This window comes from Pleurodeles waltl, chromosome 10, assembly GCF_031143425.1.
Source record: "Pleurodeles waltl isolate 20211129_DDA chromosome 10, aPleWal1.hap1.20221129, whole genome shotgun sequence".
In the NCBI taxonomy this organism is placed as follows: Eukaryota; Metazoa; Chordata; class Amphibia; order Caudata; family Salamandridae; genus Pleurodeles; species Pleurodeles waltl.
This window is the reverse complement of record NC_090449.1, coordinates 666,781,351-666,800,381: the sequence shown is the minus strand read 5'-3', so window position 1 is coordinate 666,800,381 and position 19,031 is coordinate 666,781,351. Positions and strand designations below refer to the sequence as shown.

At 44.6% G+C, this 19,031-nt stretch overlaps 1 protein-coding gene across 2 annotated transcripts in view; it reads left to right on the top strand.

Annotated features, from left to right (window-relative positions):
- ESYT2 (extended synaptotagmin 2) overlaps positions 1–19,031 on the top strand; it is a 542,370-nt gene that overhangs the window by 467,136 nt on the left and 56,203 nt on the right. For both annotated transcript variants that reach the window (XM_069211166.1, XM_069211165.1), the window contains 2 exons: positions 14,649–14,723; positions 15,552–15,638. In XM_069211166.1, coding sequence (XP_069067267.1) covers positions 14,649–14,723; positions 15,552–15,638 — 162 coding nt within the window. The remainder of the gene's footprint in view (positions 1–14,648; positions 14,724–15,551; positions 15,639–19,031) is intronic.

Below are 19,031 nucleotides of genomic sequence, written 5' to 3'. Positions count from 1 at the left end.
GATCCTGTGCCTCAAATCGCTCTGGCTTCAGATTCATCGTAGACTGGTTGGGGAGCTCACCTCAACAACCTCACAATCCAAGGTATATGGGATTCGATTCAACAAGCTTCACATATTAATTACTTGGAGCTGCAAGCAGTTTTCCTAGCAAAGAAGGCTTTTCTGCCTCAACTCTCCCACAAACTGGTTCTGGTCTGTACAGGCAACATGACAACCACGTATTATCTGCAGAAACGGCGGGGGGTTCTCAGTTTTCCCATCTATGGAAATGGGCAGTTCACCACCAAATTCATTTAGTGGCAGAATATCTCCAAAGGATGACAACCAGTTTACAGGCCTCCTCTGCAGGATGCAGCAAGAAGTCCACAAATGGGAACTTCACCCACAAGTCCTTCACCAGTACTTACAAAAGTGGGGAACACCCCAAATAGACGTCTCCGCGACCGCAGAAAATACACAATGCCAAAACTTTGTGTCCAGATACCCACACCCTTAGTCCAAGGGCAATGCTCTATGGATGAATTGGGCATGGATATTTGCTTACGCTTTTCCACCTTTCCCACTCATTCCGTCTGTAGTTCACAAATAGAGACAAACCTCACTCACCATGGTCCTTGTAGCTCCCACATGGGCATATCAAGCTTGGTTCACAACACTTCTGGATCTATCAGTAGTTCTGCATGAGAAGCTCCCCAAGATGCCAGATCATCTCACTCAAAATCAAGGACAGATCAGGCATCCAGACCCCAAATTGCTCAACCTTGTGATATGGCACCTAAAGACATAAAGTTTGGTTACTTAAATCTACTGCCAGAATGCATGGGCATTTTAAAAGAGGCAAATAAACCTACAACTAGACAGTGTTATGCGCAAAATGGAAACATTTTGTATGCCACTGTTGACCTAAACAAATAGACCCTCTCAAAGCCTCAGTCCAAGACATTGTTATTTGCTGCATTTACAAAAAGGAAACTTAGCTAACTCATCTATTCTCTTCATTTAGCAGCTATAGCTGCTTACCTCCAAAACACACGACATGTCTTCATTCAGAATTCCAGTTATCAAAGCATTCATGGAAGGTCTCAAAAGAGTCATTCCATCCAGGGTACCTCCAGCACCATCCTGGAACCTTAATGTTGTCCTTACTAGGCTCCTGGATCCACCTTTGAGCTAGTTCATGCATGCCCTTAACAATTCCTTTAGTGGAAAGTGGCTTTTTAGTAGCTATCTCGAGAAGTGTAAGTTGAACTTCAGGCTCTAATTTAGAAGAACCATTCATCCAAATACACAGAAATAGAGTAGTTCTCCGAACAAACCCTAAATCCCTTCCTAATTCAATTATTGGTTTGTGTGGAATTATGCTTCACAATTACACATAAACTAATCAATTGAGCTCCAAGACTTTTTCCAAGAACCAGACTTGCTTACAGTGAGAGAAAGGCTCTCATGTATTATACTGACAGAACAAAACAGCTTAGGAATTCAAAACAACTTTTTGTAGCATTTGTAGTGCCTTATGAAGGCAACCCAATATCAAAAAATGGTATAGCCAGATAGAGTCAAATGTATTCAATCTAGAGCACACTCCACTCTAGGAAAATGGGTGCTTCTATCCCTTTTCTAGATAACATCCCAAAAGCAGGCATATGTAAAGCTGCTACTTGGTCTACACCTCGTACATTTACTAAACACTATTGTGTAGATGTTTTAGCATGCCAACAAGCCAATGTTGGCCAAGCAGTGCTCAGAACACTTTTTTAAGCAACTCCAGCTCCTACAGGCTAGCAACCACTTCTTTGGAGGGACTGTTTTACATTCTATGCAAACCATGTGTATCTACAGCCACACATACGAATGGAAAATGTTACGTAACTACTAGACATCTGTTCGTGCCTGTAGTGCTGTAGATTAACATGCCCCCTCCCTGGATGCCTGTGGCCATTGTAGTTGCATTCTCATATAAATATTGTGCATATATAAGTACACTGCATAGTCATTTCTTTACTCTCTAACTATACTCCTTAGCTCACCTACCTGCAGGAAAACAATCTAACAAAGGACTCAATGCCCATGCGCAGTATCACCGAGAAAAGGAGGAGTCATTCGATCTCGTGACTCGAAAAGATTCTTCAAACAAAAACAACTTGTAACAATCCGGACCCAAAACTAGTTGGTGGACTTATGCAAAGCATGTGCATCTACAGCACTACTTGTCACAAACAGATGTCTTCTGGGTAAGTAACATTTTCCTTTTTTGTTTTGGCAATAACTTCACAAAATTTTCAAAACTAGTACGCCACTCACTTCAGCTGCCATCATGAAAGTTAGGGGTGCTTCATCAAATGGGGGCTGAGGAAAAAAAAAGGGGGGTCCCCAAAACGCAATTTTCATAAGTCTTTATGACACAACTGTAGCCCTAACCGCTGGACAGAATTACACCAAATTTGGCAGAAAGCTAGATCTTGGTCCAGAAAGAGTGCTTTTTGTAATTTGGTGTACATTTGTTAGGTAGGTTCAGAGATATTAAAGCAACACAAAAATATAGATACCTAGGGATGTGGATCCCCAGTGGATTCTAAATATCTCATGTGGAGATATGATTGGCTGCCTTCACTTCAATCAGGAAGCCATTTTGGGACTCGGACTCAGCTGAGTCCCAAAAAAAAGTTAAAGATCAAGAAAGCGGGGTGGGTAGGAATACCCTGAGCCTGTCACGGTTTCGGGCAGGTCTGATCAGGACTCTGGTTGGGACACCCCTTGAGGTCACCGAATATCCTAAAGAGGTAGTGTACTGGGGCAGAAGAGCAGCTAAAGGCAACACGGAATGGACAGCTATGGACAGGCACAGGAAAGTATAAGCAGAGCAACCCTTATGTGAACAAACAGGAAACAGATTACTAATGGACAAACACGCTGGCGTTGTACACAGAGTAAGGCGCAGAACCTCCCACAGTTACAGGGAATGTCAATGCCTCTGTGCAGTTCGCTCTTACAGATAGTCACCCTGCCAGCCCCATAGAAAGGAGGCAGCAGAAGTGATTCTGTCTCTGGATCCTAGAGCACAAACAAGGATAGTACTTACATACACAAGACACACTCTTGAAGGTCCAGCTGGAAACACAGTGGCGATTCCTGAGAAAACAGCAATAGCACACTGTCACTGTTAGTCATGAAAGACAACGTATAACACTAGACAAGGATGGGGGCTGGAATTGCCTCTTGGAAACCAGGAGCCAACCCCAGTACAAAGGAGGACACTTATACACTGATCGAACACTTACCAGACATAACATACCAAGAAGAAACGGAAACAGAAGGGAACGAACTAAGAGGCAGAGGCAAGAACTGGGAACAGGCTCAGGCTGAAGCACAGGAAGGGCTAGGACTTGAAAACTGGGCACAAACTTCTGGCTGGAACAAACAGTGATAGGACTGGGAAACAGAGCAGACTCTGGCTGGAACAGGCAAGGACAGGGCTAGAATACAGGGTGTAGGAATAAGCAGAAAACAGGACTGGGAAACAGAGAGAAGTTTCAGGCTGAAACAAGGCAGGAGCAGGACAGAGCAAAAGGGAGCAGGCTCTGGAAGAAACAAACAGGTACAAGGCTAAGAGATAGGGGGCAGACTCTGGCTGGAACAATCAGGAGCAGGGCAGAGAAACAGGATCAAGCTGGAACAGAAGAGGAACAAAACTGGAACACCGTCCGATAAGGGGTCTGTAACACAAAGGAATCGAACCCCAATGCATGACAAGGATCTTGAGGAAATGGCTGCTTATAAGCAGTTCCAAGCTGGGCTGCAAAGGAGAGGTCTCAGGTGTGTGTAGTTTCAGACACTCGCAAGTCCTGGAGCAGAGGATCTGATGAAAAGGAGCAACTGGACTTCTCCCATAGAAAACAATGGGAAACAGAATCCAGGCTTTCCTGACTACCAGGCTGTGCATTATGGGATTTGCAGTCTCAGGAAGCAAATGTAGTACTACACAGGTGTACCATGGAGAAAAGAGAAACAAACAGGAGTCAGCAATGGACTCTAGATAAGTGTTCAAGGTGATTCCCAGGCTACCGATAGTCCCCTTACAGCGCCGCCTAGAAATGGGACGAGAGTTGTAACAGACCCACTAGGCTAGTGCTGTGGTCCCGCAGGGACCCCGCCTAGGCGAAAACTTTTTTTTTAAATGTTTGCAACGAAAATAACAGAGAATCTGCGATTCCCTGCGAAAATATTCAAAAACAAAATATCATGTGCAAGATCCCAGGTGGGTTTGAAGTTTAGCCCCCAGGTGGCTTTTGAAGGCCTGTCACGTCCCTGGGGGTTGGCTTGTAAGAAATGGAGGGCTGCACAGACCGCCCTCCTCAATAAGAAATAGCCCCACATCCCCGGGGCTATGGTAACTGTAAAAGGGGGAGTGGGAGTGCACAGCCCCCTCACTGCCCATTTTTCAGCACCTGGGATCACCACCTCCTCAGACCTGGCTTTACGTAAAGAAAGTAGGGGGGTTGTCCGGCCCTCCATTGAGTAGGTCGTAGTTTGGTGCTCAACTGTGGACTTTTTCTTGCATAAATAAGTTGGTGAGGATCCATTCTAATACCAATGCTGATTTCACTGAAATAAAAAGTGCACTGGAAGCACTTACAAATATAAACGTGGCCAGTGCCCCAGTTAAAGTTCCATTTCTGTAAAGGACAAATCCTCTCAACTTCTTGAACTTTTCCGTAAAATCCTGTGAGCGCAATCCCTTCTGTGGTGACTGTGATGAGCAGGACCTTTCCAATAAAATTATTGATGAGAAAACTGTATGGTGGGAGCACATTTTATAGTTACCTTGGGTCACGTGTTATAATTTCTTGAGATATTATGACTATAACTGTTGAATTTCTGTGGTTGTATGTGTGTAAAATCTGAACCTAACTCTAACCTCTGCCAAAGGTACTTACCTGCTAGAGGAAAGCTTAGGAGATCAGTCTGCAATTAGAGATTCATGCACTGTGAGACTTCTAGCTTGGGTTAACTTGTCAGGTTTAGAGGGATGTCACGTCTGGTAAGATGCTCCAGAGCTGTTGAGATTGCGGACTGGCTTGATTTCAGCGGCAGGTATGTTTGCATGGTCCTGGAGAAAGGTGCGCACTGCAGAGCACATCTGTAAAGAGACTTCATGGTAGCACAAATGTATAATCTAGTTTCTCCTACATTGATGGAGTCAGAGTGGAAGTTCACAGCACGTGATGTATGAAACATGCTAACTTTCTAGATGGAGTTTTCCTGCACTCTCCACTTGGGCCACCAATGGAAGAGAGTACCTAATTTTCAGTGATTGTCTGGAAGGTTTCTTAGGCACCAGTGTTACAGCAGCCCTCCTTTGAGACCAGAACACATTCTCTAAAACAGCCAGACCAGTTACTTTTGACCCTTGTTTCCCGTTAAGATGTCCTCACTGATACTTTAGTGTCCACTGGGTCAAAGTCCTATTGTTGCCTGCCTGTAAACAGGCAGGTGGCCAAATATCAGAGACCAGCACCTGGTCACCAGGATTTATTCACCATGCACCGTACCCATAGTGCCATATTGTGCAGACCTTAACCAGTAAGGTGAATTCTAACTCATTTCTGACCACTATGAACAGATAATCCTAGACGATTGTGGATTTTGGCCTGTCTAGCATTGGACTTAGTTGATGCTGTTTGTTTGCTAAGTTATTTTACACATATTTGTGGAACGTGGCCAGTGAGGCCTTGCCGGCAGTCCCGGAAGAACTTGAGGCCTCTTTGACCTGGGCAATTCATAACGGACAGGATGCAGCAAAATGTTATCAGCACAAGTCGGGATAAAGGTATTGCCTGGGGACGACAGTCAGTGTTAGTTTTGAACTTTGTCACAATGCATGGATGAATACCAAAGGTTACAGGTTTCTCTGACAATGTACAGACCTCCCACTGGATCCTGCGTTTTGGTGAAAAAGCAGACTCTGTGTTGGATCGCTTTAAGGACAGTAGAACTACAACACGCTATTTGGAACTGCTGATCCCTGCCAATGATTTTCTCCATCTGTTCAGGAAGCTTAGAGGCTTTTCCAGAAGAGTGGCTTATAGACTGAGACAGCGTTGCCAATCTGATAGAGACTTCTAGCTGCAGATTCCTTACCTTGAAATTCCCTGGCATCAGCTATGAATCCAGAATCTTTTTGCTGAGCAATACCCTGCGCGCATTATTGGCATCAATTGGATCCGTGTGTGTCCTCTGGCCCTGCGTGGCTTCGTCAGTGTCGTTGGAGCTGTCTGTGACGTCATGGTCACCTAAAAAGGCACCACCCCGGCATGCTTACGTCAGTTCTTTTTGTTCCACACCGGTTAAGCAGAGGTCTGGGATAAAGCTACCCTTTGCCTTTTTTCAACCTTTTGTGAAAAAATCTTTTTTGTCTGTACGAGGAAGATGTCATCTAGGAAGACCGGGTTTAAGCCGTGTGGCGCCTGTCATCGCACCAGGTCGGTGATGGACCCCCACCAGGTATGTCTCTGGTGCCTCAGCAGGGTCTTGAAGTCGTGCTCCGACTGCCGTGCCAGAGCCCCAAAGGCTTTGAGAGAGCGGTCTCTGAAGCTCATGGCGGCCTGGCAGTCGATGTCTGTCGGCGCAATTCCTCGGAGGTCATGGTCCCGCTCAAGGCGGAAGTCGCAGGATCGATCCAGGAGCCCCAAGTCCCCTTCTTCCCACTCAAGGTCCTCAGGGCACTCGGGAAAGAGGTACAAGAAAAAGAAGTCCAAGCGGATTTAAACTTTGTAATGCCTGTCGGCCGACGATGCATCTTGGGAACGTCGACGTTCCGAGCACAGTTCTGTAGAGCCATTGCCAGGGCCGACTTCGTGTCTCCCCCCTTATTCGGAAGCCAGAGTGACCCCCGCTCAAATAAAGCACTTTTACAAAGCCATGTGCCTCGTTTTTGAGCGTGTTGCCCCTGCGGGTGGGTCTTCAGACCCCGCAGGGGTGAGCAGGGGCCCCATTGGGTTCGACACCGGCGGCTTCGGCCTCGCCCCCGTTGGGGACTCCAGGATCCGATATCGGATCTGGACCCAGCACCGCTTCCTCACAGCCAGTCTCCTCCAGTGCTGGGCTCGAGGTCGACGCTCCCCCACCACCAGCGCCCACCGGTAGTGGAAGCCCCATCCTCATTCCTGATGATTCTGAGCCAGAACATTGTTGTACAACGCCAATTCCGACTTCGACTGTGCCAACTCGGCCCAGATCAGCCAGGCACAGGTGAGGAGTGGGAGGGGTCTGAGGACCCTTTGAAATATGGATTAGAGGAGCAGGACTGGTATGAAATATGGAGTAGAGGAGCAGGACTGGTATGGGGATCTAGGGGAAGCCAGCGGATTGGATACTTCTCCAGATGCTGGTATGCTCTCACCTCCTTCTGTGGCTACGGAGGAGGGGGCATCATACACCATGGTGGTGCATAGAGTGGCTGAGGTCTTGGACCTGGAGTTGCCTACGGTGCAGGTCAGGCCTATCATCCTGATAGAGGTGCTTCAGCCGGGGGTTGCCACATCAGAGCCGATGTTACCCTTTATTGAGTCCCTTACTGATGTCCTGCTTGGGACGTGGTCCAAACCCAGATGCGTCACTTCTGGGATGGAGCAGCCATCTGGGAGAGGCGGAGATCAGGGGCCCTCTGGCTGAATTCGGACTCCATATCAACTTCTTGGAGCTCTGGGCGATCTGACTGGCATTGAAAGCATTTCTTCCTGTTATGAAAGGGAAGATATGGTGCAGGTGTTCATGGACAACATCACCGCAATGTTGCACTGCAACAAGCAGGGCGGTGTGGGTTCGTTGACCCTTTGTCAAGATGCTCTGGGTCTCTGGACATGGCTAGAACAGCAGAGCATAATCCTGTTGGTTCCACACCTGGCAGGTTCTCTGAACACCAGGGTGGACGAACTCAGCCGTCGATGCCCAGTGGATCACATGTGGTATCTTCATCTGGAGGTGGCGCAAGAACTCTTTCAGCAGTGGGTAGAGCCTTGTTCAGATCTGTTCGCCTCCGCAGAGAATGCCCAATATCAGCAGTATTGCACGCTGGAGTTTCCAAAGCAGAAGTCAATCGGTGACTCATTTCATCACAAGTGGAGTTCAGGTCTCCTGTACACTTTTCCATCCATGCCACTCCTGCCCAGAGCTTTCGAGAAGATCTAGAACAACTGGACCCAAGTCATCCTAGTGTCTCCGGTTTGGGCATGGAGAGTCTGGTATCCCAAGCTTCTCGAAATGAGCATCAATCCTCGGATTAGGCTGCCCCTTTGGGAGGATCTTCTGTTGCAGCAGCAGGGGAGGGTTCTCCACCCAAACCTGTCACATGCTTGGAGATTGAGGGGTGGCAGTTGATGGCTTTTGACTTTCCTCCCGAAGTCTGTAAAGTTTTTATGGCAGCCAGGCGTCCCTCCACTAAAACGGTATATGCCTGCCATTGGAAACGCTTTGTATATTATTGTACAGAAAGGTCTATTGACCCTCTTTCTGCATCTCTTTCTGATATTCTTCTCTTCATTCTTTCCCTAGCCCATCAGGGTTCTGCCGTGGGGACTCTGAGGGGATATCTTTCTGCTTATCAGTATTTCTTCGGCTGCCTGATCAGCCTTCTCTCTTTAAATCCCCTATTGTACATAGATTCCTCAAAGGACTTGTACATATCTTTCCCCCCACGCCCTTTGTTATGCCCCAATGGGACTTAAATCTGGTCCTCAAATTTCTGATGTGTGCACCCTTCGAGCCTTTGCACAACTGCCCCCTCTGGCTGCTTACCATCAAGACAGCCTTCTTAGTGGCATAACATCTGCAAAGATGGTGAGTGAGATGCAAGCCCTGTCATCAAAGCTACCGTATCTCACTATCTATCCTGACAAGGTGGTTGTCAGAACTCGTGCCCCTTTCATCCCCAAGGTGGTGACCCCATTTCATCTGGGTCAGAATATCACCCTGCTCACCTTCTTTGCTTCACCGCATCCCTCTGAAGAAGAGGAGCGACTTGATCGACTGGACCCAAAAAGTTCCAGGTGGATGACCAACTCTTTGTGAGTGATGTTAGAGCGAAGAATGGCCTGGCAGTGCAGAAGCGAACCATTTTGCACTGGGTCGTTCTCTGCATCAAAATCTGCTGTGCATTGGCCAAGAAGCAGCCTCCTGAGGGCTTACGAGCTTATTCTGCCAGGGGCAAAGCTGCTACCACTGCACTAGTTTGAGGCGAGATTTGCCAGGCAGCAATGTGGGCATCTTTGCACACGCTTGCAAAACATTACTGCCTGGACAGTCAGGTGTGAAGAGATGGGCACTTTGCCCGTTCAGTTCTATATGACTTCTTAGTGTAAGGAGAGTATCCGTAGCCCACCGCCAGGAGGTTATGGCTTGGGTATCTATTCAGAGGTAAGAAATCTGCAGCTAGAAGTCTCTATCAGATGAACAAGTTACTTACCTTCGGTAACACATTATCTGGTAGAGACTCAATCTAGCCGCAGATTCCGTACACCCACCCATGCCTCCCCGCTCTGCGGATATGTCTAGGAGGGTTAAGGTTTATCCCTTTCAGGGCCCTAGTTTTGCACAGACAAAATGTTTGTTCAATCCATGACTCAGCACTTCTGGTGTGGAAGTGTTGTGGCTAAAAGAACCGACGTACGCGCGCTGGGTGATGCCTTTATAGGCGACTGTGATGTCACAGATGGCTCCATCGACGTTGACGAAGCCACGCGGACCACACAACGCACGTGGATCCGAACAATGCCACTTGACGGCACACGCATGTTATTGCTCAGCAAAAAGATTCTGGATTCGAAGCTGATGCCAGGGAATTCAAAGGTAAGCATTCTGCAGCTAGATAGAGTCTCTACCAGATAATGCTTTACCAAAGGTAAGTAACTTTTTCACCAGTGCAGCAGGCCTCCCTGTCCTTTCAAGGCCATTGATTTCGGTTTGGCATGCAGCATGCACACCAGCAGGGGCATTAGCCTTTCAGTCCCTCTTCCCCTTGTTCAACGGCCATCAAACCACTTTAGTTTCCACTTAGTGGCACACGCCCAACCAGTGGTGGACAAGATTTCACATTTCCTTCCAGGTTGGCGATCAATTTGGTCTGACAAATTGGTTTTACGAATTGTTCAAAATGGCTATGCCCTGCCTTTTCTTTCTGCCCCACCTACTATTCCTCCCACAGCAGAGCGTATTTCAGATGAGCACCGGTCCGTTCAGTTACAGGAGATGCAGATATTCGTCTTTAAAGGTGCCATTGAGCTGGCTTCTAACTCAGAAATTGCTATTTCCTATTTTGAAGCAAGACGGTGGCTTCAGGCCTATTGTGGGCCCTCGACCTCTGAGTTCCTTCCTGCGGGAGGACAAATTAAAAATGCTCACTCTGGCCTAGATCCTACATACTGTGGGCCTGAATGAGTGAATTATGTCATTTGACCCGGAGGACAAGTATTTTCGTATACCTGTTTGCAGTCCTACAGCCATTTGCTGCCACTCAAGGAAGGTCAGTGGCATTTTCAGTTTGCTATGCTCTCTTTGTGCCTCGCTAGTGCTCCTTGGGTGTTCACAAATGTGATGTAGGCAGTTGCTGCCCATCTTCAGGGGCCGGGGATACCAGTATCTCGTATCTCAATGACTGGCAGTTGAAGGAAGGCTCACCAGTCAGTTGTGGACCACCTCTGGACAACGGCAAACCTCTTGACGTTGTTCGCTATCAATGAACAAAAGTCCCACCTGTCTCTTTCACATAGGCTTCCATTCATTAGAGGAATACTATGGGGGTTATTACAACTTTGGAGGAGGTGTTAATCCGTCCCAAAAGTGACGGTAAAGTGACGGATATACCACCAGCCGTATTACGAGTTCCATAGGATATAATGGACTCGTAATACGGCTGGTGGTATATCCGTCACTTTACCGTCACTTTTGGGACGGATTAACACCTCCTCCAAAGTTGTAATCAGGCCCTATGTGTGGTGGAGTTCATGGCTTTCCGTCCGTTGCAGCGAGTACAGGACATACAGGCTATGATCTCAATAATTCAATGAGAGGTGCTTTGAGGCTTCTTCTCCTCTTAGCCACCTTAATCCTTCTCATCAGATATGGCAAGTGGAATGTGGGGCTCTGCAATGGCCTTTGAAGCTCTAGCATCATGTAAATCTGACCAATGCTATCCAGGTCTTATTAGCAGATGGCACAAGATACGTAGTGGTGACTGTCCATGAGCAATTGGTCCAGAGGGAACACTCTCTCCATTCATCACCCAGAGCTGTTAGTGGTGACTGATGGGTAGGCCATCTGAGGGAGGTGGAAATCAGGAGATTCAGGTCTCCGCTGAAGGGTCAGTGCCACATCAGTCTACAGGGGTTGAGGGCCATTCATCTGGCTCTGAAGGCCTTCCAGTCATGCATTTTATGGGAGGGTGGTGCAAATTCTCATGGACAACACCACTACCATATGGTACTGCAACTGTCTCAGTAGATGGAGCCCCAAGACAAGTTCCTGATAGCAACCTATCTGGAAGGGTCTCTGAATGCTAGAGCAGACAAACTGAGCTGGTGGCATCTGGTGGAACACAAGTGGCGTCTACACCCCAAAGTGGTGCAGATGCCTTTCAAAAGTGGGGGCAGTTCCCGCTAGATCGTTTTGCCACCTTTGACAATGCACAGTGCTGAAAGCTTTGCACTTTGGAGTTTCTAGAGGAACACTTGGTAGGAGATGCATTTTAGCTGGAATGGAACCCAGGACTCCTGTAGGCCTACCCATGCCTGTCCTGTCCCAAGTTCTGAAAAAGATCAGGCATGACTGAGCCCAAGTCATCCTAGTGGTGTTGGGTTGGGCCAGGAGAGTATTGCACCCTGACCTTCTGGGAGTGACTATCTGTACATCTTTCAGGCTCTCATTTCCCAAGGACCTCATATTTTAGCAACAGGGCAGGATCCTCCAAATGTGCATTCTACATCTTCATGGTGAAGACGGAGCGTTAGCATATGACTGCATCTGATCTGCTGCATGAAGTGGTGGATGTCACCATTGCTACTGCACTCCCTTCCACAATTTTTTTTTTGTCTGGCACAGGCATAAATGTGTGGCCTGGTGTGGTGTTCATAAGACTAATCCCTTAGAAGCAAAGCTGTTGGATGTCCTTTCGTTTGTTTTATCTCTGACCCGGCATGGTCTTTCAGTGGGCACTATAAAAGTTAATTTGTTGGCCTTTTTAGTCTTTCTGTGTTTGCTGGACCAACTGTCATTGTTTAAATCATCTAATTTGATGAGAGTTATTAAAGGTTTGATACATGTTCCCTCCCAAACCGTTTGTGTTGCCACAGTGGGATAATAAGTTGATCCTGATGTTTCTGATATGTATGCCCTTTGAGCTGACACATATCTACTTGCTGTGTCCCCTGATTTTAAAGACTGTCTTCCTTATTGAGATTACATCAGTTTGTCACATGAGTGAACTTCTGGCACTTGCAGTGCAGCAGTTCTGCACCACATTTTCCCTCAACAAATTGTTGATGAGAACTTGTGCAGAATTCTTTCCAAAAGTTATGCCTACCATCCACATTAGCCAGTCCATCACTTTTCGTTGCTCCTCTTTACCTCTTGAAAAAGGAGGAGAAGATCCATTGGCTGGACCCCAAAAGTGCTTCAAGCTTTTACATTGATCGGATCAAGGTCCATCAAGTGGACAATCAACTTTTTGTGAAGTTATTGGGTGTGAAGAAAGGGAAGCCTCTGCAGAATAGGATTGTGTTTGAGATGGGTAATCATTTGTATTAATATCTACTATGCACTGACCATGAAGCAGCATCCAGAAGGCCTGAGCACCCGTACCACAAGGGCTAAGGCTTCAACTGCTGCGTTGGCACACAAAGGGCCTGTCCTTGACATTAGCAGGCTGACACATGTTGGTGCACAGGTTCACAAAGCACTACTGCCTTCACAGCCACATCTGGCAGGAAGGGCATCTTAATGCTACATATCACGATAAAGTAATAAGTGACACCTGGATTTAATCAATGATCGTATTTACACCATGGCTTCCATACTCTTTTATCCTTCAGAGGGTATCTCCTGATTGTGTACACAAATTCCTCAGCTTTGGCTCATTAGTGTATGCGTCAGTCTGTGCGTCAGTCTATGCATGAGGCCATAGCAACGAAGAGTTGTGCACCGTCCCAGCCTCCCCATTTTTCCATTAAGTCAAGAACTGCCAGTTTAGGATCAAGTTTGACTGGTCGGCTCACAATCTAGATTAATGTGTTAAAGACCCGGGACCAATAACGCTCTAGAATTGGCGCAAACATTTATAACAAAAATGTTGGTTTGGTAGTGGAAGTGGACAGAAAACAAGTCTGCAGTAAAACATGCTGGTTTCCAAACTGTCAAAAATCAGTGAAACATCTATTGAAAAGAACATGATATAAACATGAAGAAACCACACCTGTGAGGTCAGTGTTCTATAGAGACTCATGGTTCTCGTGTATGTTTTTTACAGAAAGGGCCCAAAGACAAAACTTTTTATACTAACTAAATATCAGCTCAGGCACTAAAATAAATGCACGTGCCTGGGAAAAATCATAATCTTCATTAGGAGTGTTGGAAATTTACTCTCCGATTTTGGTGACATTTCTCAGTTATCAGTTAGGACTAGGGACATCTTTGTGCGTGTTTAAGGGAGATGCTACCTACGAAAGCAGGTGAACATCATTATACTTGTAACTGTGGGTTCGATGCAAAAGTGCACTTGTCCCTGGCAGAAGTAAGTGTGTTTCCAAAGTGTGGATAGACAGGGTGCACTCCATCATAGCATGGGGATGTACGTAACGGGATTTCACCATCTAGAAGGATAATTTCTAATATTTTCCGGATTTTCTTTTGCAGACTCTTTAACACTGGAAAGATTTAGCATACTCACTTCTGTGCCAGTGGCTTCTTCTGGAAAACGACAACTGTTATAGATTTCCAAGAGCGAGCTTAGAAATCCTGAGAATTCTATAAAAGGCAAACATTTGCCTCAGACATAGTAGTCATCCTGTGGGAGCGGTTTCGCGACTTGTTATGCCTTAGCTTTGATGATCAGCTGCATGAGAGGGTGGAGGGTGGATTGGCTGTATTCGTTTTTCACCTTAGCTCTCCCGTCCCTCAGGCGCAAATGATAGACTTCAACGTGCGACATTTTCTAAGCTGTACATAAGAGCAATAATAGATGTTCTTTCTGCATGAAACGGGGTAAGGTTTTTAAAAGAAATGTATAGCTCTACACCATGCACATGATGCATTTTTTCTATTTTATATGAATATAATTTCAAGAAGAAAAACACTATTATCACCCCCTGCTCTCAGATAGCAGACTTAAGAAAAGAAGTGATTGGTTTAAGGTGCAAATGAAAGCCTCGAATTAAATTTCCTAGCACTATATGACGATAATTTTATTGATCCAGCAGAAGCATAATAACTAAGTGAACATGCTGACAAATCTGTGGAATGATTTTGCTGACTAGTAACAATAGACAATAGTTTCTTTAAATTAAGCGAGATTGTGCATGAGAAAACGAACGTACAGCTTTTGCAACATGCACAAATTGTGTACTATAATTATTGTAACAGGCCTTTTCATTCTTCAATAGACGGGTAAGAAAATGAGCAGCGTGCCTAATCCAGTTGTCCAGTTTACTATTGGACACAAACAGGAAGAAAGTAAGGTAGGCCCCTACTTTTATATTGTTTGATAAACTAAACTCTAATCGGCATTGTTAATATTGCTGTTGGCCAACAAGTACGATATACCAGTAGGGAAAGAAGTGTGAGAGAGAGAGAATAAACTTGATTTATTCTTTATATTCATATATTTATTTTATTCATTTATTACATTTCAAAATATAGTGCTGTTTTTTTAAATTAGATTGTAAATTGTTCATTATGTTGATTCTGAAATAACTATTCTGGTTGGCTGCTGGCTAGTTGAGGGATTTTCACATGGAGCATGGCTCCCAAGGTACTTTTTGGTAGTTTTAGTAGTTAGAGACAAATATGGTGAGGATGGTGTTTTTTCATTTCTTGCATAATGTCCGCTTCATTTGTTCTGAGTCATTGCTCATGTTTGAGACAAAGCCAACTCACTCTCCAGCACACCAAAGCTAGAGAGACTGCTCACAACTTTCCAAAGAAGAGGAAAGCTCATAGCTCCCTGCATTGTGCACTGTAATGACACTAGTAGTACTGGCTAGATAGATTTTGGCTCCCTCGTCTGACAGCAGATAAAAATTCCCTCTGCGAAGTAAGGTGTTTGCCTTCTTAAAATAGCAATATTAGTCACATGGCATGGGGATTCCTAAGTAGTTATTGACCACTTTAAGAATAGTGCCGTGTGATTTTGGACACATGACACTGTCATAGTAGCAACTACACTTCCCTCTCCCAGCAGAAAAGTAGTTACTCATGGTTTTGCATGCTAACAGAATAGACAAGTAGTCATATATGTGGTTTTGGGCGCGAAAGAGTCTAAAAGATATTGCCTTCATATTTTGCAGATTCAATATAAAACTACTGAACCTGTTTGGGAAGAAACATTCACGTTCTTCATCCACAATCCCAAACGTCAGGAGCTTGAAATACAGGTATATTGTTATAAATTCAACTGTACAATTTGAACTGTTTTTTTATGCAATAGCTACTCTTTGCCCAGCAGCAGAAAACTGACTTAGTTGAAGCAACAGGATAGCCAAGACAATAATTAATGTTCATTCTAGCTTCTCTTAAATGGCACATAACAGCCATTTTGGTACCTCTATTGTCTTCCATGATGCTTCTAGCATTACACAGTGCTAGACATATTGATAGATAGGTGCCTGTAATAGGGTTACTTCCCAGTAAGGGATTCAAGCTGTCAGTGGTAGACTAGGTAAAGTTAGTTGTTAGTGCCTCATCATACTAACTTCGACGCTTCTGGTGTATTGAAATGTTTCTCTGTATACAACAGCAAATGTGCTTTATCAAGGTCTCTCTCAATTTATTTTGCTCACAAAACCAGACTGAATTTTATGACCAATAAACATAAGAGGGTGCATAGGTCTCCTTTGTTGAAGAACACTTTGCTCCACAGTGTCTTCTGAAAGGCCTCAAAATAAAACAATCTAGCTGGGTGGGAGCCTTTTCTGCTAAGAGGCGAAGTTCTAGAGCAACTTTACAGAGAGTATTAGAAAGAATAACTTTTAGAATGGCTTTTACAAAGCACATGAAGACCTTATAGTTTTAGCTTGATTCATCTCCATTTTCCTTATTTTCTGTTTAACGTTTGAATACCCTATCATCTGATCTTTAGCACTATAGAAATATATTTGGATTTTCGATTACAAGTGATATCATTTGATTACAAGTGATATCATTTGCAAGAGCAATGCTTTGGTAATCTGTAGTGCCAATGAACCCTTAGGTGGAAATTAGCTGCTTTTGCCATACTTTACAAGACAATACCCACTCATCCATCAGTATTGGACTAGCGGCGTAGGTACTGAAATGGTTAATACCTTTCCTCACTTTCCTCTCCTCCAGATCAGATTTTATGGAACTATCTCCTACAGATCACCCATATTCCTCTTAAATACATAGTCTCTCAGGACCCTATCGTATCCTCTCTCTATTGTGTCTCTGCATGGAGCCACATGGCCTAATGCTCCATGAAAATGGGTTTTACATACACCGATATGGCAATGATTAGTATCAAGCTTTTGGTATTTCACTTGTGAAAATGTAACTCAAAAGAAAGGCCGCCTACTTGACAGTATTTGCTACTCCAACATACACACCATGGTACCTCGCCCAAATGATTCCCCCTTGTTGAATTGCTGAGTTTCACTGTCAACCAGAATCTCATGATGAATCTCAAAACTCCCCCAAACGACCTCACTTAACTGCTTCCTCTCAAAAAGCATATACCTTTTGTCCGCCTGGTAGATTTGAGAATAGTGGTTGAAGCAAGTACTAGTTCTTTTGTAATATGACGGAGGCAGCCTGTATTCTGGCTTTTCTGAATCAACCTTGCTCCTCACTAAGCCATTCTTCGCAGAGCACCTCTGCTTGCAAAACAAATTAGAGCATGTGACTTAAATTGTGATAGAGCTGTATTGGTCCCCTCTCAAGGCCAGAACAGTCTTTAAAATGGACTGAAGTGCTCATAAAGAAATGTATCCCCACCTTGCTGGTCACCTAAAAACAGTTACGGACCTCTGATGAAGAAGGAAACTAGATGTAATTCTAGCCTCCCACTGAAGATTCCTCAATCCAAAACGTCTAATACAGTGAAACAGGCATTTTAATGCCATGTACCAAGACAACTGAACCAACTGACTCAACCTAATTCCAAACTCAACCCAAATCTGCTGGCATCTCATAGAGACATAAAAGCCCACTTTACTAGAATGTTCCTAGAAAGTTAGAATCACTGTCTCTTTTCATAGCCTTGCTTGTTAATGTACTTACATTTTTTATATGTTACATAAGAAGTGTGTTCTTGCCTTTGTGGCTACATCTTGCTTAACACAAATACCTCAAATAAAAAAAAAATATATACTAATATTTTGTTGTGTATGATGTCTTGTGTTGTTTGCTAATGTCTTTTGTTGTTTTCTAATGTTGTGTATTGATTTCTGTTTAGTATCCACCTGTGTGAGTGAGGCAATGCTGAAAGGGCTCACTGGTACTACTGAACATGAGACAACTAGTAGTGCAGCTACCTAAATTTGAGTGGCAGCAAGTTATTTCACTATCACCTTAATACATAATTGGAAAAGATTCTCATGGCCACCTTCCCGAGGCTGATGGTGTTAGAGATATTTGGTCTTTAGATCTGTGGAGATACATAGGAGATAAACGAATGATGCTTCTAGGGAGTTTGTGGATCATTTCCCATTTCTCTGTCTTTTGAGACTCTATAAACTGCATTTAACCTCCAGCCCTTCTTTACTCTTGGGCCTGAGTCTGGCAATAATTAATTAATCTTCTTTAGTGATGTTGCACCCAGAATTCAGTTTGAATGTGTTTTCAAGCATTTATTGTATTTTCTGTAACCCAGTAGTTAATATATAATGGCACACGCAGAATTGTTGGAAGAAGAAACAATCAAGGCATTGGTGCGCTGCACAAAATCTGTAAATGTCCACTGCCTGTTCATTTTTGTATATGCAAGCATTTGTGATTGAAAGATGGCCTTTACCATGTATACTTTAAGCTTGCTTGTTCAGGTCTCATAAATATTTGAGTTTGGTGCAGAGCTTGTGTTATTGTACCTTGGTGGAATATAAGTGCTATTGGATTCTGGATCCTTGGTTGTGACTTTGGGAAGGCGTCCCTCTACTGCACGAAGCCTTGCCATTCATCCACAAACCCTGTTGTATTGTCAATGTGGGTAGCAGTAAATATCCTCTTCCTGGTCCAATAGCACCAATCGACTTCCTTCAGCGCAAACATGTGCTTTAGAAATACATCCTAAGTCTACAGACTTTATCCAGCAAACAATTCCTATTTGTCAAACTTCACTACTTGTATCAAATTTCTCGTGAAGGGCAGTTTTTTTCATAACTCTTTATTTGGTTTTGCAAACATAGACTTGTGATCAGTATGCAAGATTGTTAATCTGAGTTTGCCTACAACAAGCGATCTGCCATAGTGTATACAAGGAGAATCGAACAGCAAGTAATAATCACATCTTGTACCCATAATTATCGTCTTTGGTTCATGCAACATGATTTAAGTAACAGTCAGCTAGAGTCTGCTTAATTCTGATAATGAACAAGGCTCCTCCCTGCTAACTTGTTAAGCAACCTCACTTTCCCTTGTTGGGAGGGACAATAGGGGTCGCGTAACTAGTTAGCAACTCGTTAGAGTGATAAGTGGTGTTTAGCCACACGAGATCGAGCAATAACAAGTCTGTGATGCTCTTAGATGTCCGGGGCTGCACCTGTGCTACAATGAAGGGTAGGAGCAGTCCCTCCGTTATGGCAGAGAAGCATCAT